The sequence below is a fragment of the Salvelinus fontinalis genome, unplaced genomic scaffold, assembly GCF_029448725.1.
Source record: "Salvelinus fontinalis isolate EN_2023a unplaced genomic scaffold, ASM2944872v1 scaffold_0437, whole genome shotgun sequence".
In the NCBI taxonomy this organism is placed as follows: domain Eukaryota; kingdom Metazoa; phylum Chordata; class Actinopteri; order Salmoniformes; family Salmonidae; genus Salvelinus; species Salvelinus fontinalis.
The window spans coordinates 82,878-106,840 of NW_026600646.1; the positions used below are offsets into that span (position 1 = coordinate 82,878).

Sequence of the window (23,963 nt, forward strand, 5' to 3'; positions counted from 1 at the left end):
TTTATGTGAAGGTCAATTTCCATATTGACATCAGTTCATTGTGTTTGAGGACGGTTCACTGACGGGTTTTCAACGGATAGATTAGATTAGACTAGTTTAACAGTTACAGAGCAGCTACAGTAGCCTATCAGAACAGCTACAGTATTACAGGCGCAGACCCTTAATTAACGGGCTACACATAATGGCTGACGACAGCCAGGTAATGTTAATTTTAGCCTACGTTTAACGAGGTTTAGAGTTTTCCTAATTCCATCTTGTTCTAATACCAAGTCTGCCTTAAGTGCAGAAACCGTGGTTGATATTAGAAAATAAGTATGATTGGAAGTTTAGGCAAGTAATTCAATTGGGTAATTGTTGTGGGATGTTAGCATACCATACTGCGCGTGTAGCATTAGTGCCATGGAGGATTGTGCAGGCCGGCAGGTTGCTACAGTGTCCTAGTAGCATGTATGCTTTAGGGATCAGATCTGGATGACTTTTTTACCTGAACTGCTCATTGGCTGTCCATAACGAGCCCAGCAAGCAGGATGTGTAGCTGGGCTCTGCAATGACTAGCTCCCAGAGCAATTACAAATAACTATTCTTGTTTTAATAGCGTCATTAGAACTAGCAACATGACAGTCAGTCACCTCAGTAGAAACGCTATGTGTTGGATTCGTCCATGTCTTGCTAAATTACTTAGCTACCATAACAGCTGTGGAGAATTTATACTGCAGTTTTAAGGGATCTCTCTGAAGGTTTTAGATGATACAGTGGTGCTTCTTCCTCTGGATGAAGAATCATACATCTCGGCTTGGCTTCATTGCATTATTATTTGGGAAACGTTGACATGCCATTTGTGTTGACGGATGGATGAAAATAATGTAATTATAGTATCGTTATACATAGGCTAGCAGGAAAATCAGCATGAGATACCCATAGAACTGAGCCCTGCTCCATTTCAGCACCATGCCGCGGTCTCAGGTGCTGCCCAGACTCGAAACATTTCAGCACCATGGCACGGTCCCCTGACGCCTTGAAACGTGTCAGCACTATGCAGCGGACAATAGTGCTGAAATAGTTAAAGCCCCCTAGAACGTCATTGATTTTAAATTATTTTAAGTGCAAGTGGTTATAATTTATTGCATGTCCTAGTTTTGCAGCTTTGCAACCTCAGAATTGTAGCTAATGGATTGCAGCGAGTTACGTGTTTGTGCATGGTGATGAATGAGGATGCTTGATAAACCATACATTAAATGCAACAACGTGCACTTACAAATATTTTCTTTTGGCAGAACTTTGACAAGCTATGATCTGTTTTCTAATGGCATTGACAATTCATATAGACATTAGACTTAGGCCTAATTGTGACATCATGTGTGTATGACATCTTTGAAGAATGCCCTGGCTTCAGCCAATCGGAATCGAGTATTCAACAATGCTTTGTCATAATTCAAGGACGTTCATATTCACTTCAGTTGTCTGCCGATGGTTCACTGACGTTTTTTCAAAGGAAGTATTAGTATTACCTCTAAACAGCCTACAACAATAAGCTACACATCATGTCAGACGACAGCAAGGTATGGTTCATTTAGCCTATTTTGAGTTTAGAGGAGAAATTACTAACAATATAGTAGGTCACTACCACAGCAATAGGTCTCACTGGTTTAATCCATGGACTGAAATCTGACCACTATTGCCGTTTTGTTTGAAATAGGAGAGAATCATTTGTTTCATAAAGTCACAACCTTGGACTGATATTGACCTCTCATTTATCCACCAGAACGTGAATTGGGAGGATCATCCGGATGACCAAAATAAAGTTGTGGAGAATATGAAGGAGGAAACAGAGACACATGAGACCAACAAGAACAGGACAGGAGGCAAGGTAAGAAATATGCTGTCCTTTACACATCCTCTGCCTACTCAGGCACAGATCTAGGATTAGTTTACTATCACTAAATCCTAACCTTAAAGCATTAGGAGACACTACACTGACCTTAGATCTGCTATGAGACCTATAATCTGTTGTCATGTAGGCTAAACGTAAGTCCAGTGGCCGTGCCAAGAAGACTTCCGTGGAGGAGGACAGCAGCATTGGTGCAGGTCCGAGATTACTTAATGTTGGGTGCAGGTTGTGTTCAAATTCATCAGCACTGATCTGAGAAGATAGTATCTATATAGGTGAAAGCAATATAGTGGAGGCCTTCAGAGAGATGTGCTTTTACCTGTCCAGTGCAATCAAATCACTAAAGGTGAAGGAAATTAGGAATAAAGTTAAGATTCAACTTTAGATTTCTCTTTGCGATTTCCCAGAGTCTTCTCAGACACCCGGGTGTGGTTTCCGGGAAAGGGGATCTATCATTGAGCAGCTGGAGAAGGAGGCTCAGAGGACTCTAATGCCTTCTCTCAAGATTGGGACATGCTGTGCCCCAATCCTCCTCTCTTTCCTGAGGAGTCTAACTGATGAGCAAGTTCCATTTCTTTTTCCAACCTCACATACAACTTATCTCAATTTATAGTCATAGTGCACCTTCTAACCACAAATGAGATTTTAAACACTACACCTAACCCTAACATCACTGTAACCACCCATAACTCTTGCTGTAAATCAAGAACAAATTGACTCATGTACATGCTAATAGCTTAATTAAATACACTTTTATTATCCCTAACATGGCTATCTAGTGACTCCACTAACTCAACACCAGTGTGCAGCTAAAATATGTTTCCTTTCTTTTCTTTTCTCTAGCCAATGGAGAGTGATTCAGCATGGCATGAAAAATAACGTAAGTCTCTCCACATAAGGTTCTGGTCAAAAGTTGTGCACTATATATACATATATATAGGGAATGGTGTCATGGAATTGGTTGATTGGCAAAAACATTACTCTGTTTGTTGGTCATAGCTGACATTCGAGCAGCTCTCCATGCTGTGTCTGAAGATTGTTAAGGTCGTGACCCAGACAGCCCTCCGCATTCTCCTACCAGCGTTAGCTCGTATCATGGGGGTGAACCTGAGGAGTGGGGCAACCTCCCCAGAATCCCAGTGCTCTCTGACAGGGTCTGAGGATTCCTTAGGCAGTCTGGATGAGAGAGAGAAAAGGCTGCTGATCAGTGAGATGAACTACTGGACTAAGGAGAGGAGGAGGAATGGCAGTGCAGGGTGCCGCCAAAAATCCACTCGCAGAACCTCATCATCATGCTGGTCGCCTAAGAGGTATGTTCACAGCAATATTTGAACTTAAGTATGGGTCAGGTTTTGAAATTATTTTCATAAATTATTAACTTTGGATTCATACCTTGTAGTTTTAAGTTCTGGTCAGAAATGTTGCCCCTGAGGGGGTGGGTCCAGGTGAAAGTAATTTTTAACTGGGTAAGCCATAAAGTAATCTATGAATAAATAGATCAGGTACATGCCTTTCAGAATTAGTCATATTCTGATGTCGTATAAACATAAAAATCAGGCAAAAAATTGTGTCCGTTGGCTTTAGGCTTCTAGAACTACGATGGTATGAGAAGTAAACCATCATTGCTCTAATTTGGTTTTCAGGCTCACTAATGACCCAGATAAGATACCAGTTGGTCACATTTGCATGGCATAAGTGGTGATTGTGTGTTTATCTTCAAGGTCCCAGACCTCATTGCAGAGCTTGCCTGCAACTAGAGAGGCTCCCCTCATGGAGGAGCCTCTGAAGGCTCTTTTTGGGGTAACGGAAGAGAGCCTCCTGATATCCCTGGTTGAGGGTCACTCCAACCCCACCTCCTCCAGCTCCTCCGAGTTGAGCTGTGCTATCGTGGGGGAGGTAGTACACCAGCTTAACTCTGGCCTCTCAGTGGCCATTCAGGCCAGCTCGGGGAGTTTCCCCCCTATGGACAGTCAGGACATAGCAGCAGGCAAGGAGGTCATTCGGGTAGCCTCGGTGCAGATCCTGGCCGAGCTACAGAGCAAAACGTCTGAGCCAGAGTGGGTAGGGTTTATCGAGCCCCTCATGGACCCTGTGACCGATGATGTGCTGGATGCCATTGTCGGCACAATGGACAAAATGGCACAGGACTTCAACATCCTCTTGGATCTGGCCAAGAAGATGACAATCTTGGGGTCTAAATTTCTGACCAATCTTCAATGTGACCTTGATGTTGAGTGTCCATCTGGGAAAGAAGAAACCACTCACTTTCTCAAAGAGACTGGATCCTCTACTAGTGTGGTGGACAGAAAGCTTCAGACCCTCTCTAGCCCCGACTTTCAGTCTAAAGCCCTCAAGGCGGTGAGCACCATCCTTACAAGGAAAGTCAGCAGCTCTTCTGGCATGGCTCCTTCCTCTAGGGCTTCTAGTGCTGCTCCTAGCCTTACTGAAGCACCCTTGAATACCAGCTCTACAGCCCTGACATCTGTAACCTCCACTGCCACAGTGATTGTTAAGGCATTTGTGGGAGGCATGGAGACGATAGCATCATTTGAAGGCACATGTGACGCAGTTGATTGGCCAGTTCCTGTAAATGACCACAAAACAGGTTCTTCACAGAAGATAACCTTCTCTCCAGCCCGCACACTCTACGGCCTTATACGAGCAAAGCTGAGGGGCCTTTTAACTCTATCCGCTCGAGAAGAAGGTGTGGCTAAGGACGCTTCTCTTCAGGAGTCTTCAGACACCCTGGAAAAGGCAACTGTTTCAACTGTTGAGGTCCAGTTACCCAGCACCAAACTTAGTAGAGTTCCCAGTGAGAGCCAACCAATATCAGCTCTCTGTCTCTCCAATCTGGATACCAGTACTCAAGAAGTTCTTAGCAGTGTTTTTTCCATCTACAAGTCAGAGTTATCAAAAGTGGAGAGTAAATCCTTGGACGTTGTCAGTTCATCTGATGAGTCCCTAGAGGCTTGTTGGTTTGTTGATGGTGTCCTATCAGAGCTTGATGACTATACTATTTCCCAGTCATCCTCACCCAATGAAGACTTGAGTGTGAGTACTCAATGTTCTCAACTGAGCTCAGAAGAGAGTGTCAGAATCACACAGTCCTCTACTAGTCTGATTCAGAGCATTAAGAAGCTCTCTAGCAATGACTTTCAGACTCAGGTAAAAGAGGCAGTGAGTAAAGTGCTGATGAGATCCAGTCATTCCTTTATGACACAGATCAGCCATACTGGTCTTCAGAAAAGTCTGCAGGCTGGCTTATCTAGCTCGCCATCAGAGATTGCGTCCATGTCTTCTCAAAATACAGCCTCTGGATTAGTGGAAACGTTTGTCAAAGGAATGGCGACTATTTTCCAGAAGAATGAGTCCACTGGCACTGTGCTACTGGAAAGAAGTGGGAAAGTTTCACAGTGCTCCCACGGGGGCTCCCAACTGGATGACACTGAATTGAGTGTTAAAATATCAGAGGAGAAGCTTTGGTCAACAGCTAAGACCATCTGCGTCAGTATGAAGAACACACTTAAGGATTTCTTCACAGGGCTGAAGCCATCCGGATCCGAAAGGACAGAAAATGCTTCTTCCAAAGAGACCCTTGGGGAAATCCTGGTTGCTATCCAGAGTGAAATCTCAAACTTAGGGCGAATGAAGGATTCCAGGGAGCTCCTTCAGATCAACGATATGGTAGGAACTATGCTGAAGGAGGTTGAGAAAAGTGAGGATGACAGTGAAGAAGTCTGCCAAGACATCCCTAGAACCTGTTCATCTTTGTCCACTTCTTTAAAGGGTCGTAGTTCCTTGTCCAGCTCTTCAAGCCTCTTTTCGATCATCCACTCCGTCTTTCACCAGCAAGGGAACCTCTTTGGTACCAAAGGGAGATGGGATTGACATTGAAGAGAAGGAGGTGTGCATCCCCAGCAGCTCTGGCCATCTGAGGGAGCTCTTAATCACCCCGGACATCAGCAGTGCCACTGCATTCCTACTGCAGTACTTGATGGACTCCAGCAAAGATGATGTCATGTGTTTGGTCACCATACTGGTGATACGGTTGCTATCGAAGATCAGACCCTCAGCCCTAGATGGACCCTCCCAACAGGCAGCAGACATGACAGAAACATCTCAGCAACTCACCAGACAAGTCCTGTCTGAGTTCTGTGCTGCATCCAGATTCTCCAGGACACAGGCATATTCCCAGAACCTGCACATCCACAGGGTGTTCAGAGGTGTACATAAAAACCTCATGGAGGAGTTTGGCTCTTATAACACCCTGCAAGCAGCTATTTCCTCCCAGGACCCTACATTTGACAGAGTCCTGGTAAAGTCCTTGACCCAGCAGCTGGTACAGGGATGCAAGGAGGCGTCAAGACCAGCTTCTGCTGCAACAAACCCATCAGACCAGGCTGAGACAGAGAGGGGGGCTGAGCAGAAAGCAAGAAGGAGCTTCCTTTGCTTTTCAATGACCAAACTCAGGATCAACTTCAAGGTATAGCAGGGAGTTAGCATTTTTTTGTTGTTCCAGTTAGGTGCTGATGTTATTGATGTGGCTATGATCAGACAAATACATGCGATAAATATGTTTTATTCATCACTAAATTGTTGCCTTGGATTCAGAAGTGTTCCATTTATTTATTTATTCTCTGTACCATTTTCTTTACCTTTCTCCTGTTAGCGTTCCAAGAGAGGAAACAAAAAGGACTGCCATTCAGTCCAGGAACAGACTGAGATTCCCTCTACTGATGGACATTGCATAGGTAAGGATGTTTTAGAGCTCTGCTATAGCTTGTAGTTTTGTTTAGGTGTGTGTTAGAAACATAGAGTATGCCTACAAACTCATAGCACTGTTATTTTTCAACGTTATTATACTGTATTTCTTTCTCTCTCTTTCTCTCTCTCTCGCTCAATTTCTCTTTCTCTCTTACCCCATCCATTTCTCTTGTGTTTCTAGCTCCAGTTGGAGAGGTTTCTCCCTCCATATCTCAGCCTATCAAAAAACGATCCTTGATTGTCAGGGTCTTTTCAGCAATGATGAAGCCATTCAGGCGCTTCACCAAGAAGAACCTGTAACCTGTTACGCTGCATGAAGAACTACTTCTGTAACAGCAAGACTTTTGACAAGAGGAATTTCTGCATGTTTACCCTTTCAAAGTCTATTTGATCAAATAAATGCAAATTATTTTACAAGAGTTTCAAGTGTTTTGGATGATTGGTAGCACTGAAGCAGCTTTTCTCAGAGAAATGTGCTAGTTCCTCCTTGGTTACACATTTATTGTGCAGTTTTTGAGTTGGCAGGACTTGGGGTGGCAAGTAGCCTTGTGGTTAGAGCGTTGGGCCAGTAACCGAAAGGTTGCTAGATCAAATCTCTGAGCTGACAAGGTAAAAATCTGTCATTCTGCCCCTGAACAAGGCAGTTAACCTGCTGTCATTGTAAATAAGAATTTGTTCTTAACTGACTTGTCTAGTAAAATATAATAACCAGAGCTTGTCTCTAATACAATAGTTGCTGCATAGACCGTCAGATAACCAGATGTTCTCTATTCAGTTAGATTGATAAGAGCTTATTAGCAGCAAGGGGAAAACACATAGAGGAGAATTAGCTATCTGCAGCTAGATCAACCCTCTGAGATGTTATCTGTATGTTGAATATATAAGGTCCAGCAGTTGACAGTGTATGTCAGAGCAAAAATCAAGCCATGAGGTCAAAGGAATTGTCCGTAGAGACATGATTGTGTCAAGGCACAGATCTGGTGAAGGGTACCAAAACATTTCTGCAATATTGAAGGTCCCCAAGAGCACAGTGGCCTCCATCATTCTTAAACGGAAGAAGTTTGGAACCACCAAGACTCTTCCTAGAGCTGGCCGCCGGGCCAAACTGAACAATCGGGGGAGAAGGGCTTTGGTCAATACAAAAATGCTCTATTCTGAGAACTACTTTTAATCACAGAGTGGAAAACATAGAACCATACTGTGTGAATCACAAGTATGGGTGTATTCTGGAATAAGACAAACCTATAGAGTTGGAGTCTGAGTGTGTGTGCACACAGCCACCTCTTTAACCACTCTTCAAAATATTTGGCAGCCTTTGAGATGGAGAGGCAGGAGAATGAGTGACAGAACAAGAGTCTAATAAAAGCATGGCTTCTCTCCCACTCCTGCTCACAGCAGCAGTGCAGTGGAGTAGCTTCAACAGCCATAGGGCCAGGGATTTCACATCACATTCCATGATGCAATGCAGAATACGGCTTCACACAGAACAATCACCAAACCCATAAGATAACACTTCACACAGCACAGCCAAACATCATGTATCACATGAAGAGGCATGTGTGTTCTCCGGACGTGATACCTTATCACGGACCTGCTGTTTCGATCTTCGCTCTCTCTCCCTCTCTACCACACCTGCTGTCTCGACCTCTGAATGTTCGGCTATGAAAAGCCAACTGACATTTACTCCTGAGGTGCTGACCTGTTGCACCCTCTATAACCACATAATTTTTTGACCCTGCTGGTCATCTATGAAGAACTTTGAACTATAGTACTTGAAGAACAATCTGGCCTTAATGGCCATGTACGCTTATAATCTCCACCGGCACAGCCAGAAGAGGACTAGCCACCCCTCAGAGCCTGGTTCCTCTCTTGGTTTCTTCCTAGGTTCCGGCTTTTCTAGGGAGTTTTTCAAAGCCACCGTGCTTCTAAATCTGCATTGCATGCTATTTGGGGTTTTAGGCTGGGTGTCTGAATAAGCACTTTGTGACATCTGCTGATGTAAAAAGGGCTTTATAAATACATTGTACTGATTGATTGTATGAAATGGAGTAGCATATATCCATCATGTAAAATGAACAATGAACACTGTCTCCATGGAGTATACCACTGCAGCCTTAGGCAATGTATATTTGCATGGTACATAACATGCATGGCAAGACATGATTGATGTAATTAGATGCTCTGGAGAGATCCCACCCTCCTTCCCCAACACATGTAGAATGCTTAGAAACCACCAGAAACCTGTGAAATAGATCAACAGATGTTCTTTTATCTCCTCTCAAGGTCTGTTGATTTACAGTATCTCAGAATCAGGAACTGTCATATCCCATGTAATATGTCAAAACAAGTTGATGCATGTGTTATCATGGTGCATTGGGTTTGTATTTGTATTTATTGTGGATCCCCTTTAGCTGCAGCAGCTACTCTTTAAATAAAGGCAGTTATATAATTGTAAAAACATTACTATACATTCACAACAGATTTCACAAAATCCATGTTCCTGTTTGAGTTCAGGGTAGGCTGTCAACAGCACGTACTGTAACACTATGATATGTATTCTGATTAAGTATTTTTATTATTTTTTAATCATTTTTTAAATTCATAATACAAAAATCAACTTACATTGCTACATCAAACATGTCTAGCAAACCAAACACAGGTATTAACAATACTCAAACATACAAAAAATATCAATAAAAATACAAAAAATAAACAATTTAAGTGCAATTATATTCACTCTGAAAAGATCTTATTATAATGATTCATGAAGATGTTATTCTTGTTGTTATTCACTAGGGTTAATGTTTTAATAAGATAATTAAATTCAACCAGAAAAATTGGTAATTTTGGTATAGAATCTTGAAATCTTTGTTTGTGTATAAAGTATTTGGCAACAATAATAAAATAAAAAAATAATTTCAGTGGTTGTTATCATTGCAATAGTAACATATTATATATGTTATGTTAAAATATAGGCAGTGTTCATAATGGTAAATAAGTAGTTTGCAAGGTTTTCCCAAAATTCTGACACAAATTTACATTCAAAGAACAAGTGAGACAGATTCTCACCTTTTTCACAGAAAACGCAGATATCATCAATAGCCACAAATTTGGAAATCATAGAATTACATGGATACATCTTATGTAAGATTTTGAAGTGCACTTCCTTAACTTTGTTTGGTATACAGTATTTGTAAGGCCTTAAACATGCATTTTTCCAGACAATGTCAGGAATAAGCATGTTCCAGAAAAACTTTCCTCTCGGTGTAAGTTGGTTTTGTGAATGAAGAATTTGTCTCATATATTTATTACAACAAGATCTCTCAAGTAAGCCCACGCCTTCCAATCTGAGTTCTGGATAAACTTTGTGATCATTCCCAAAACTAAGATGACTTTTCATAAGTGTAGTTGTGGTCCCGTGTGGCTCAGTTGGTAGAGCATGGCGCTTGCAACGCCAGGGTTGTGGGTTCATTTCCCACGGGGGGACCAGGATGAATATGTATGAACTTTCCAATTTGTAAGTCGCTCTGGATAAGAGCGTCTGCTAAATGACGTAAATGTAGTTAGACCACTGGGAACGGCTTTGATCACAGAAATAAACTCTCTGAAAGGTATTGGAAACTCTTTCAATGTTATAAATTGTTCATATGTGAGAATATTACCCTTGTTGTCGAAAATATCAAGAACAAAGTCAATATTCCTCTCATGCCAGCTGGGGTAGAACAATGACTTATTCCTTACAGTTATGTCTGAATTATTCCACAAAATAGCTTTATGAGGGGAAAAATTGTGCAGGAAACATATTTTCCAGGCCATAAAGCTTGTTGGTGAAACCTAGCCTATTTAGCAGGTAATCTTTCAGGAAATATAATTACATTTCAGTAAAAATTGAAGTCCTCCCAATTTATTAAACACATTATTTGGAATGAAATACCATATTGAATCAGTATCGATCAAACATTTTTTCAATCAGTTTATCTTGAAAGTGTTATTTATGTCAACAAAATCCAACACTTCTAGACCGCCTTCAGCTCTTTTGTTAGAAAGGACAGATTCGTTTAGTTTGTGAGACCTATTTTTCCAGATGAAATCAAGAAAGGTCTTATTGATCTCTTACAAGTAGCTGGATTTACACATAACGATAATGAGGGGTACACAAACCGAGAAAAGTCCCTCTGCCTTGGACAGACGTACTCTCCCAAGTATAGAAAGATCTCTTTGTAGCCAATTATTAAATATATTTTTAATTCTCTTAATTTTAGGAGAGAAATTTTAGGAGAGAAATTCAAATGTTGTCTGACTAAGTGTTTTTTTGACAGATGTATTCCTAAATATTTAACACAGTCCTTTACAGGAATATTTTTAATTTCTGTATCATCAGAGTCAAATAAACATAAGATTTCACATTTAGAAACATTCAGCATTAATCCTGATGCAATAGAAAATGTAGTTATAGCATTAAGGGCATGTGCAACCTGGTCTTTGTCTCTTAAGAAAAGAGTAGTATCATCAGCCAGTTGGGAAATTTTGATTTCTTTGTTAAAAATGGTTAAGCCATACAAATTTGCATCATTCAGAATATCTAGAGATAGAAGTTCCACAACCAAAATAAATAAAAATGGCAAAATTGGGCATCCCTGTCGTACACTTCTGTTGATACTAAATCTTTTGGAAGTATTAAGGGTTATACCTGGACCAACAAAACTATTTCACGTAAATCTAGAATAGATTTATTCCTAATTTCCCCTTTTTTGTTACAATTTGTTATAGATGTAGATCATCAGTTGGCTCCCTTTTCTGATCATCACTTGATTTCCCTGAATTTACAAGCTACTAAAAAATGAAAAGGTACTCGAGGATATTGGAAATTAAACAATACACTTCTTAAAGATACTGCTCTCATTGAAAACATCAAATCATTAGCTAAAGATATTTTTGCAAGAAAAGACTTGGGTCATGGAAGTAGATGGGAATTTTTCAAATATAAAGTCAGTGGTAGCCATTAAATGCGCCAAAGAGCTGATGCAATTAAAGAACCATAGAGAAAAGGAGATGATGAGCAAGCTTGACAGTTTTCTAAAGAAAGATAATCTATCTGAAGAATTAACAATGTTTTATGCAAAGATCCCATTACAATATCATCATTTGTCAATTCCTTTTATGAAAACCTTTACAGCTCTCAATTTCAGGAAGATGGTTGTGAAAGCTACATTTGCCACATTCAGAATTATGTCCCTGTAATTGAGGATGATTTCCACTCAGTTTGCGATTCACCTGTGTCAATTGGAGAAATTAGAGAGGCTCTGAATTCAATGAAAAAAGGGATATCACCTGGCCCCGATGGCCTGTCAGTTGAATTCTATAGACAGTTTTGGGAGTTGCTAGAAGACCCGATTTTCAATATGTTTCAAGATTGCATTAAAAATGGGGAAATGGTCTCCACTATGAAACAGGGCCTTATTTCATTGATTCCGAAGACGGATAAAGACCCTTCTCTCATTGACAATTGGAGACCAATTACTTTATTAAATGTTGATTACAAATTGATTGCTCTGGTTTATGCCAAAAGATTAAAGAAAGGAATAGATACCATTATAAATGAGACTCAAACAGGATTTATGAAGGGCCGTCACATAAGCTCTAACATTCGTTTAGTCTTGGACCTTATAGATTATTCAGATGCAATTGACTTAGATGTGGTTGTCCTATTTCTGGACTTCTGTAAAGCCTTTGACACAATTTAACATGAATTTCTCTTCTACTTTTTGGATTTGGTGAACATGTTATTAAAGTAATTTGCATGTTTTACAAATATATAAATAGTTCTGTGCTACTAACCATTAGCATTCAGATAGAAAAAACGCCAGGCATCCTCAACACAGAGATCCTTGCATAATGTAATAATAATGTTACTATTTTGAGGGTTTTGACTCGTTCTAGGAAGAAAACGATCAACAGATGCATCAGGTGTTACATTAAAATCTCCTGAAATAATTAGAAAAGCCTCTGAGTATTTGTTGCTTAAATCCTGTACTTTCCTGGTAAATTGGGCAAAAAGGGTCTTATTAGGTGCATGTGAGTTATGTCCGTATACATCACAGATGATGAAAATAGCATTGTCAAGTTTAACAGTTACTATGACCCATCTGCCATCTTGTGAAGATGTGGATTCTAGAATGTCACCTTTAAACTTGTGAATAAGTGTCAAAACACCAGCAGAATGATTTGATCCATGACTGAAATAGGCCATATGTCCCCATTGTGCTTTCCAAAATTTCAAATCACTTTCACCCGAATGAGTTTCCTGAAGAAGGACAAAATCTGCATTACTGCGTTTACAGTATAAAAATAAAGCTTTCCTTTTTGTAGGATTTTTGTCAAACCCCTAGCATTCAGACTAACGATATTGAGTGAATTGAAAACGAACTCCTGCATTAAAAAAGAAAGAACACAAATTAGATAACAAGTATTAACGTGAACAATAAAACAATCAGTGAACCTTGAGAGGATTACCCTGACGGAAAACTACGCTCAGCTGAGCTAGCGGTGGTTAACAGAATAACAAATCTATTTACTTCCTTTTCTTGGCAAGTGTTCATCAGTTGTAGTTCGAACGGTACATATATAATTGGCAGTACATTAACTGTACTCATGGTGGTACTCACAGTTCAAATTTGGTTAATGTCAACAGAGTTACCCAGCAATCATTCTTCCTTCGATAAACACGTGTGGGCCTTTGAACCCCGCCTTCTTTCCCTCTTGTCGCGCCATCTGTATAAGTGGCCACAGTTTCTCTCTAGCAGCCTGATCCTGCGGTATCAGAGCTTCTTTGATGCGGAGTTTCTTCTCGTCCAGAAACTTGTTCCCCTTGGCCATTTCCCATATGATGTCCCTGTAATGGCGCATAGTTAAGCGCAAGATGATATTGCGAGGGGGTCGATCAGATCTTCGTTTCCCAAGTCGATGTACCACATCAATCACGTCTCTTAGCCTGTCTTTGATGCATGGTGCCACTTTTCCCAGGATATTAATGACTACTTCTCTTCTCTTCAGCTCATTCTCTAGGAACGTTATCTTATCCTTGTTCTCGGTCACAATTTTGTGTAGTTGATTGACAGTTTCTGACAAATTATCTATCTTCTTTCATGTTTATTCTGTAGCCAGCTCTATGAGGGACACTTTGGAGAGCTTGGCGTCTTGTTTAGTAGACAGGGACTGGATTGCAGAGAAAAGTTCCGACATGGAAATGTTTTATTTTACCTTTTTCACCGGTGGATTTTTACTTGGGGTCTGAGGTAAAGAGGTTGCAAGGATTTCATCCTGGTCAGGTTTGTTCTTTCTCTTGCTTGAGTTAGCGGCTTGTGTATCCATGCTGCTCTGGTTCTCGTTGTGGCTAGCTAGCATGTCAGCCGTCTTCTGTGAGACTTGGATATTTCGTTTACTTTTGTCTTTCTGTCGTGTTCTTCCCATTCAACTTGACAGAAACGAACTCTAAACTTATCCCATGTCCATAAAAAAAGTTATAGTTAGTTTATTTCAATATTAATAGCCAATATTTGACTGTTAACCACCTAACCCTCAATATTGCTTTGAAGAGCGACGCCATCTTGGCCTCCATCCATTCTGATTAAGTCAACAAAACCTCTAGGCATATCTGACGTCATGTATTTGATATCTTTATGTGAAGGTTAATTTCCATATTGACATCAGTTCATTGTGTTTGAGGACGGTTCACTGACGGTTTTTCAACGGATAGATTAGATTAGACTAGTTTAACAGTTACAGAGCAGCAACAGTAGCCTATCAGAACAGCTACAGTATTACAAGCGCAGACCCTTAATTAACGGGCTACACATAATGGCTGACGACAGCCAGGTAATGTTAATTTTAGCCTACGTTTAACGAGGTTTAGAGTTTTCCTAATTCCATCTTGTTCTAATAGCAAGTCTGCCTTAAGTGCAGAAACCGTGGTTTATATTAGAAAATAAGTATGATTGGAAGTTTAGGCAAGTAATTCAATTGGGTAATTGTTGTGGGATGTTAGCATACCATACTGCGCGTGTAGCATTAGTGCCATGGAGGATTGTGCAGGCCGGCAGGTTGCTACAGTGTCCTAGTAGCATGTATGCTTTAGGGATCAGATCTGGATGACTTTTTTACCTGAACTGCTCATTGGCTGTCCATAATGAGCCCAGCAAGCAGGATGTGTAGCTGGGCTCTGCAATGACTAGCTCCCAGAGCAATTACAAATAACTATTCTTGTTTTAATAGCGTCATTAGAACTAGCAACATGACAGTCAGTCACCTCAGTAGAAACGCTATGTGTTGGATTCGTCCATGTCTTGCTAAATTACCTAGCTACCATAACAGCTGTGGAGAATTTATACTGCAGTTTTAAGGGATCTCTCTGAAGGTTTTAGATGATACAGTGGTGCTTCTTCCTCTGGATGAAGAATCATACATCTCGGCTTGGCTTCATTGCATTATTATTTGGGAAACGTTGACATGCCATTTGTGTTGACGGATGGATGAAAATAATGTAATTATAGTATCGTTATACATAGGCTAGCAGGAAAATCAGCATGAGATACCCATAGAACTGAGCCCTGCTCCATTTCAGCACCATGCCGCGGTCTCAGGTGCTGCCCAGACTCGAAACATTTCAGCACCATGGCACGGTCCCCTGACGCCTTGAAACGTGTCAGCACTATGCAGCGGACAATAGTGCTGAAATAGTTAAAGCCCCCTAGAACGTCCTTGATTTTAAATTATTGTAAGTGCAAGTGGTTATGAGGGGAACGGCACCTCCGTACTTTCAGGCTCTGATCAGGCCCTACACCCAAACAAGGGCACTGCGTTCATCCACCTCTGGCCTGCTCGCCTCCCTACCTCTGAGGAAGTACAGTTCCCGCTCAGCCCAGTCAAAACTGTTCGCTGCTCTGGCACCCCAATGGTGGAACAAACTCCCTCACGACGCCAGGTCAGCGGAGTCAATCACCACCTTCCGGAGACACCTGAAACCCCACCTCTTTAAGGAACACCTAGGATAGGATAAAGTAATCCTTCTAACCCCCCCCCCCCCCCCTTAAAAGAGTTAGATGCACTATTGTAAAGTGGTTGTTCCACTGGATATCATAAGGTGAATGCACCAATTTGTAAGTCGCTCTGGATAAGAGCGTCTGCTAAATGACTTAAATGTAATGTAATGTAAATGTTATAATTTATTGCATGTCCTAGTTTTGCAGCTTTGCAACCTCAGAATTGTAGCTAATGGATTGCAGCGAGTTACGTGTTTGTGCATGGTGATGAATGAGGATGCTTGATAAACCATACATTAAATGCAACAACGTGCACTTACAAATATTTTCTTTTGGCAGAACTTTGACAAGCTATGATCTGTTTTCTAATGGCATTGACAATTCATATAGACATTAGACTTAGGCCTAATTGTGACATCATGTGTGTATGACATCTTTGAAGAATGCCCTGGCTTCAGCCAATCGGAATCGAGTATTCAACAATGCTTTGTCATAATTCAAGGACGTTCATATTCACTTCAGTTGTCTGCCGATGGTTCACTGACGTTTTTTCAAAGGAAGTATTAGTATTACCTCTAAACAGCCTACAACAATAAGCTACACATCATGTCAGACGACAGCAAGGTATGGTTCATTAGCCTATTTTGAGTTTAGAGGAGAAATTACTAACAATATAGTAGGTCACTACCACAGCAATAGGTCTCACTGGTTTAATCCATGGACTGAAATCTGACCACTATTGCCGTTTTGTTTGAAATAGGAGAGAATCATTTGTTTCATAAAGTCACAACCTTGGACTGATATTGACCTCTCATTTATCCACCAGAACGTGAATTGGGAGGATCATCCGGATGACCAAAATAAAGTTGTGGAGAATATGAAGGAGGAAACAGAGACACATGAGACCAACAAGAACAGGACAGGAGGCAAGGTAAGAAATATGCTGTCCTTTACACATCCTCTGCCTACTTAGGCACAGATCTAGGATTAGTTTACTATCACTAAATCCTAACCTTAAAGCATTAGGAGACACTACACTGACCTTAGATCTGCTATGAGACCTATAATCTGTTGTCATGTAGGCTAAACGTAAGTCCAGTGGCCGTGCCAAGAAGACTTCCGTGGAGGAGGACAGCAGCATTGGTGCAGGTCCGAGATTACTTAATGTTGGGTGCAGGTTGTGTTCAAATTCATCAGCACTGATCTGAGAAGATAGTATCTATATAGGTGAAAGCAATATAGTGGAGGCCTTCAGAGAGATGTGCTTTTACCTGTCCAGTGCAATCAAATCACTAAAGGTGAAGGAAATTAGGAATAAAGTTCAGATTCAACTTTAGATTTCTCTTTGCGATTTCCCAGAGTCTTCTCAGACACCCGGGTGTGGTTTCCGGGAAAGGGGATCTATCATTGAGCAGCTGGAGAAGGAGGCTCAGAGGACTCTAATGCCTTCTCTCAAGATTGGGACATGCTGTGCCCCAATCCTCCTCTCTTTCCTGAGGAGTCTAACTGATGAGCAAGTTCCATTTCTTTTTCCAACCTCACATACAACTTATCTGAATTTATAGTCATAGTGCACCTTCTAACCACAAATGGGATTTTAAACACCACACCTAACCCTAACATCACTGTAACCACCCCTAACTCTTGCTGTAAATCAAGAACAAAATGACTCATGTACTTGCTAATAGCTTAATTAAATACACTTTTATTATCCCTAACATGGCTATCTAGTGACTCCACTAACTCAACACCAGTGTGCAGCTAAAATATGTTTCCTTTCTTTTCTTTTCTCTAGCCAATGGAGAGTGATTCAGCATGGCATGAAAAATAACGTAAGTCTCTCCACATAAGGTTCTGGTCAAAAGTTGTGCACTATATATACATATATATAGGGAATGGTGTCATGGAATTGGTTGATTGGCAAAAACATTACTCTGTTTGTTGGTCATAGCTGACATTCGAGCAGCTCTCCATGCTGTGTCTGAAGATTGTTAAGGTCGTGACCCAGACAGCCCTCCGCATTCTCCTACCAGCGCTAGCTCGTATCATGGGGGTGAACCTGAGGAGTGGGGCAACCTCCCCAGAATCCCAGTGCTCTCTGACAGGGTCTGAGGATTCCTTAGGCAGTCTGGATGAGAGAGAGAAAAGGCTGCTGATCAGTGAGATGAACTACTGGACTAAGGAGAGGAGGAGGAATGGCAGTGCAGGGTGCCGCCAAAAATCCACTCGCAGAACCTCATCATCATGCTGGTCGCCTAAGAGGTATGTTCACAGCAATATTTGAACTTAATAATTTCAAGACCTGACTCATACTTATCATAAATTATTAACTTTGGATTCATACCTTGTAATTTTAAGTTCTGGTCAGAAATGTTGCCCCTGAGGGAGTGGGTCCAGGTGAAGTAATTTTTAACTGGGTAAGCCATAAAGTAATCTATGAATAAATAGATCAGGTACATGCCTTTCAGAATTAGTCATATTCTGATGTCGTATAAACATAAAAATCAGGCAAAAAATTGTGTCCGTTGGCTTTAGGCTTCTAGAACTACGATGGTATGAGAAGTAAACCATCATTGCTCTAATTTGGTTTTCAGGCTCACTAATGACCCAGATAAGATACCAGTTGGTCACATTTGCATGGCATAAGTGGTGATTGTGTGTTTATCTTCAAGGTCCCAGACCTCATTGCAGAGCTTGCCTGCAACTAGAGAGGCTCCCCTCATGGAGGAGCCTCTGAAGGCTCTTTTTGGGGTAACGGAAGAGAGCCTCCTGATATCCCTGGTTGAGGGTCACTCCAACCCCACCTCCTCCAGCTCCTCCGAGTTGAGCTGTGCTATCGTGGGGGAGGTAGTACACCAGCTTAACTCTGGCCTCTCAGTGGCCATTCAGGCCAGCTCGGGGAGTTTCCCCCCTATGGACAGTCAGGACATAGCAGCAGGCAAGGAGGTCATTCGGGTAGCCTCGGTGCAGATCCTGGCCGAGCTACAGAGCAAAACGTCTGAGCCAGAGTGGGTAGGGTTTATCGAGCCCCTCATGGACCCTGTGACCGATGATGTGCTGGATGCCATTGTCGGCACAATGGACAAAATGGCACAGGACTTCAACATCCTCTTGGATCTGGCCAAGAAGATGACAATCTTGGGGTCTAAATTTCTGACCAATCTTCAATGTGACCTTGATGTTGAGTGTCCATCTGGGAAAGAAGAAACCACTCACTTTCTCAAAGAGACTGGATCCTCTACTAGTGTGGTGGACAGAAAGCTTCAGACCCTCTCTAGCCCCGACTTTCAGTCTAAAGCCCTCAAGGCGGTGAGCACCATCCTTACAAGGAAAGTCAGCAGCTCTTCTGGCATGGCTCCTTCCTCTAGGGCTTCTAGTGCTGCTCCTAGCCTTACTGAAGCACCCTTGAATACCAGCTCTACAGCCCTGACATCTGTAACCTCCACTGCCACAGTGATTGTTAAGGCATTTGTGGGAGGCATGGAGACGATAGCATCATTTGAAGGCACATGTGACGCAGTTGATTGGCCAGTTCCTGTAAATGACCACAAAACAGGTTCTTCACAGAAGATAACCTTCTCTCCAGCCCGCACACTCTACGGCCTTATACGAGCAAAGCTGAGGGGCCTTTTAACTCTATCCGCTCGAGAAGAAGGTGTGGCTAAGGACGCTTCTCTTCAGGAGTCTTCAGACACCCTGGAAAAGGCAACTGTTTCAACTGTTGAGGTCCAGTTACCCAGCACCAAACTTAGTAGAGTTCCCAGTGAGAGCCAACCAATATCAGCTCTCTGTCTCTCCAATCTGGATACCAGTACTCAAGAAGTTCTTAGCAGTGTTTTTTCCATCTACAAGTCAGAGTTATCAAAAGTGGAGAGTAAATCCTTGGACGTTGTCAGTTCATCTAATGAGTCCCTAGAGGCTTGTTGGTTTGTTGATGGTGTCCTATCAGAGCTTGATGACTATACTATTTCCCAGTCATCCTCACCCAATGAAGACTTGAGTGTGAGTACTCAATGTTCTCAACTGAGCTCAGAAGAGAGTGTCAGAATCACACAGTCCTCTACTAGTCTGATTCAGAGCATTAAGAAGCTCTCTAGCAATGACTTTCAGACTCAGGTAGAAGAGGCAGTGAGTAAAGTGCTGATGAGATCCAGTCATTCCTTTATGACACAGATCAGCCATACTGGTCTTCAGAAAAGTCTGCAGGCTGGCTTATCTAGCTCGCCATCAGAGATTGCGTCCATGTCTTCTCAAAATACAGCCTCTGGATTAGTGGAAACGTTTGTCAAAGGAATGGCGACTATTTTCCAGAAGAATGAGTCCACTGGCACTGTGCTACTGGAAAGAAGTGGGAAAGTTTCACAGTGCTCCCACGGGGGCTCCCAACTGGATGACACTGAATTGAGTGTTAAAATATCAGAGGAGAAGCTTTGGTCAACAGCTAAGACCATCTGCGTCAGTATGAAGAACACACTTAAGGATTTCTTCACAGGGCTGAAGCCATCCGGATCCGAAAGGACAGAAAATGCTTCTTCCAAAGAGACCCTTGGGGAAATCCTGGTTGCTATCCAGAGTGAAATCTCAAACTTAGGGCGAATGAAGGATTCCAGGGAGCTCCTTCAGATCAACGATATGGTAGGAACTATGCTGAAGGAGGTTGAGAAAAGTGAGGATGACAGTGAAGAAGTCTGCCAAGACATCCCTAGAACCTGTTCATCTTTGTCCACTTCTTTAAAGGGTCGTAGTTCCTTGTCCAGCTCTTCAAAGGGTCCTAGGTCAGAGTGTGAGTTAGAGATCAACCTCCCTGGCACTCCCATCCCTGACGAAGTGCCTTTTGATCTGACCTGCCCCATAGTCAGGAGCTCCTGCATCGACATCAGGGACTCTAAAATGCCAGAGATTTCTACAAGTGACCTAAAGACAAAGATGATGGTACACACAGATGAACCCCTGCATCGTAACAGTCCAATGACTGACAGCAGCCGACCACCGAGTGCTAAAGCCTCTTTTCGATCATCCACTCCGTCTTTCACCAGCAAGGGAACCTCTTTGGTACCAAAGGGAGATGGGATTGACATTGAAGAGAAGGAGGTGTGCATCCCCAGCAGCTCTGGCCATCTGAGGGAGCTCTTAATCACCCCGGACATCAGCAGTGCCACTGCATTCCTACTGCAGTACTTGATGGACTCCAGCAAAGATGATGTCATGTGTTTGGTCACCATACTGGTGATACGGTTGCTATCGAAGATCAGACCCTCAGCCCTAGATGGACCCTCCCAACAGGCAGCAGACATGACAGAAACATCTCAGCAACTCACCAGACAAGTCCTGTCTGAGTTCTGTGCTGCATCCAGATTCTCCAGGACACAGGCATATTCCCAGAACCTGCACATCCACAGGGTGTTCAGAGGTGTACATAAAAACCTCATGGAGGAGTTTGGCTCTTATAACACCCTGCAAGCAGCTATTTCCTCCCAGGACCCTACATTTGACAGAGTCCTGGTAAAGTCCTTGACCCAGCAGCTGGTACAGGGATGCAAGGAGGCGTCAAGACCAGCTTCTGCTGCAACAAACCCATCAGACCAGGCTGAGACAGAGAGGGGGGCTGAGCAGAAAGCAAGAAGGAGCTTCCTTTGCTTTTCAATGACCAAACTCAGGATCAACTTCAAGGTATAGCAGGGAGTTAGCATTTTTTTGTTGTTCCAGTTAGGTGCTGATGTTATTGATGTGGCTATGATCAGACAAATACATGCGATAAATATGTTTTATTCATCACTAAATTGTTGCCTTGGATTCAGAAGTGTTCCATTTATTTATTTATTCTCTGTACCATTTTCTTTACCTTTCTCCTGTTAGCGTTCCAAGAGAGGAAACAAAAAGGACTGCCATTCAGTCCAGGAACAGACTGAGATTCCCTCTACTGATGGACATTGCATAGGTAAGGATGTTTTAGAGCTCTGCTATAGCTTGTAGTTTTGTTTAGGTGTGTGTTAGAAACATAGAGTATGCCTACAAACTCATAGCACTGTTATTTTTCAACGTTATTATACTGTATTTCTTTCTCTCTCTTTCTCTCTCTCTCGCTCAATTTCTCTTTCTCTCTTACCCCATCCATTTCTCTTGTGTTTCTAGCTCCAGTTGGAGAGGTTTCTCCCTCCATATCTCAGCCTATCAAAAAACGATCCTTGATTGTCAGGGTCTTTTCAGCAATGATGAAGCCATTCAGGCGCTTCACCAAGAAGAACCTGTAACCTGTTACGCTGCATGAAGAACTACTTCTGTAACAGCAAGACTTTTGACAAGAGGAATTTCTGCATGTTTACCCTTTCAAAGTCTATTTGATCAAATAAATGCAAATTATTTTACAAGAGTTTCAAGTGTTTTGGATGATTGGTAGCACTGAAGCAGCTTTTCTCAGAGAAATGTGCTAGTTCCTCCTTGGTTACACATTTATTGTGCAGTTTTTGAGTTGGCAGGACTTGGGGTGGCAAGTAGCCTTGTGGTTAGAGCGTTGGGCCAGTAACCGAAAGGTTGCTAGATCAAATCTCTGAGCTGACAAGGTAAAAATCTGTCATTCTGCCCCTGAACAAGGCAGTTAACCTGCTGTCATTGTAAATAAGAATTTGTTCTTAACTGACTTGTCTAGTAAAATATAATAACCAGAGCTTGTCTCTAATACAATAGTTGCTGCATAGACCGTCAGATAACCAGATGTTCTCTATTCAGTTAGATTGATAAGAGCTTATTAGCAGCAAGGGGAAAACACATAGAGGAGAATTAGCTATCTGCAGCTAGATCAACCCTCTGAGATGTTATCTGTATGTTGAATATATAAGGTCCAGCAGTTGACAGTGTATGTCAGAGCAAAAATCAAGCCATGAGGTCAAAGGAATTGTCCGTAGAGACATGATTCTGTCAAGGCACAGATCTGGTGAAGGGTACCAAAACATTTCTGCAATATTGAAGGTCCCCAAGAGCACAGTGGCCTCCATCATTCTTAAACGGAAGAAGTTTGGAACCACCAAGACTCTTCCTAGAGCTGGCCGCCGGGCCAAACTGAACAATCGGGGGAGAAGGGCTTTGGTCAATACAAAAATGCTCTATTCTGAGAACTACTTTTAATCACAGAGTGGAAAACATAGAACCATACTGTGTGAATCACAAGTATGGGTGTATTCTGGAATAAGACAAACCTATAGAGTTGGAGTCTGAGTGTGTGTGCACACAGCCACCTCTTTAACCACTCTTCAAAATATTTGGCAGCCTTTGAGATGGAGAGGCAGGAGAATGAGTGACAGAACAAGAGTCTAATAAAAGCATGGCTTCTCTCCCACTCCTGCTCACAGCAGCAGTGCAGTGGAGTAGCTTCAACAGCCATAGGGCCAGGGATTTCACATCACATTCCATGATGCAATGCAGAATACGGCTTCACACAGAACAATCACCAAACCCATAAGATAACACTTCACACAGCACAGCCAAACATCATGTATCACATGAAGAGGCATGTGTGTTCTCCGGACGTGATACCTTATCACGGACCTGCTGTTTCGATCTTCGCTCTCTCTCCCTCTCTACCACACCTGCTGTCTCGACCTCTGAATGTTCGGCTATGAAAAGCCAACTGACATTTACTCCTGAGGTGCTGACCTGTTGCACCCTCTATAACCACATAATTTTTTGACCCTGCTGGTCATCTATGAAGAACTTTGAACTACAGTACTTGAAGAACAATCTGGCCTTAATGGCCATGTACGCTTATAATCTCCACCGGCACAGCCAGAAGAGGACTAGCCACCCCTCAGAGCCTGGTTCCTCTCTTGGTTTCTTCCTAGGTTCCGGCTTTTCTAGGGAGTTTTTCAAAGCCACCGTGCTTCTAAATCTGCATTGCATGCTATTTGGGGTTTTAGGCTGGGTGTCTGAATAAGCACTTTGTGACATCTGCTGATGTAAAAAGGGCTTTATAAATACATTGTACTGATTGATTGTATGAAATGGAGTAGCATATATCCATCATGTAAAATGAACAATGAACACTGTCTCCATGGAGTATACCACTGCAGCCTTAGGCAATGTATATTTGCATGGTACATAACATGCATGGCAAGACATGATTGATGTAATTAGATGCTCTGGAGAGATCCCACCCTCCTTCCCCAACACATGTAGAATGCTTAGAAACCACCAGAAACCTGTGAAATAGATCAACAGATGTTCTTTTATCTCCTCTCAAGGTCTGTTGATTTACAGTATCTCAGAATCAGGAACTGTCA

General features: G+C 42.1%; 3 protein-coding genes across 3 annotated transcripts; all 3 read left to right on the plus strand.

Annotated features, from left to right (window-relative positions):
• Positions 1-65: 65 nt before the first annotated feature.
• On the plus strand, positions 66-5,776 carry LOC129846058 (uncharacterized). The gene is made up of 7 exons (XM_055914045.1): positions 66-199; positions 1,763-1,867; positions 2,019-2,085; positions 2,296-2,449; positions 2,732-2,768; positions 2,888-3,198; positions 3,610-5,776. The coding sequence occupies exons 1-7, from the start codon at positions 182-184 to the stop codon at positions 5,774-5,776; spliced, it is 2,859 nt and encodes a 952-aa protein (XP_055770020.1). The 5' UTR covers positions 66-181.
• On the plus strand, positions 5,240-6,952 carry LOC129846059 (uncharacterized). The gene is made up of 3 exons (XM_055914046.1): positions 5,240-6,371; positions 6,558-6,639; positions 6,909-6,952. The coding sequence occupies exons 1-3, from the start codon at positions 5,883-5,885 to the stop codon at positions 6,950-6,952; spliced, it is 615 nt and encodes a 204-aa protein (XP_055770021.1). The 5' UTR covers positions 5,240-5,882.
• A 7,494-nt stretch (positions 6,953-14,446) lies between these two features.
• LOC129846060 (uncharacterized) lies at positions 14,447-22,112 on the plus strand. Its single transcript, XM_055914047.1, has 9 exons — positions 14,447-14,527; positions 16,517-16,621; positions 16,773-16,839; positions 17,050-17,203; positions 17,486-17,522; positions 17,642-17,952; positions 18,363-21,360; positions 21,547-21,628; positions 21,823-22,112. The coding sequence occupies exons 1-9, from the start codon at positions 14,510-14,512 to the stop codon at positions 21,939-21,941; spliced, it is 3,891 nt and encodes a 1,296-aa protein (XP_055770022.1). The 5' UTR covers positions 14,447-14,509; the 3' UTR covers positions 21,942-22,112.
• Positions 22,113-23,963: the final 1,851 nt, after the last annotated feature.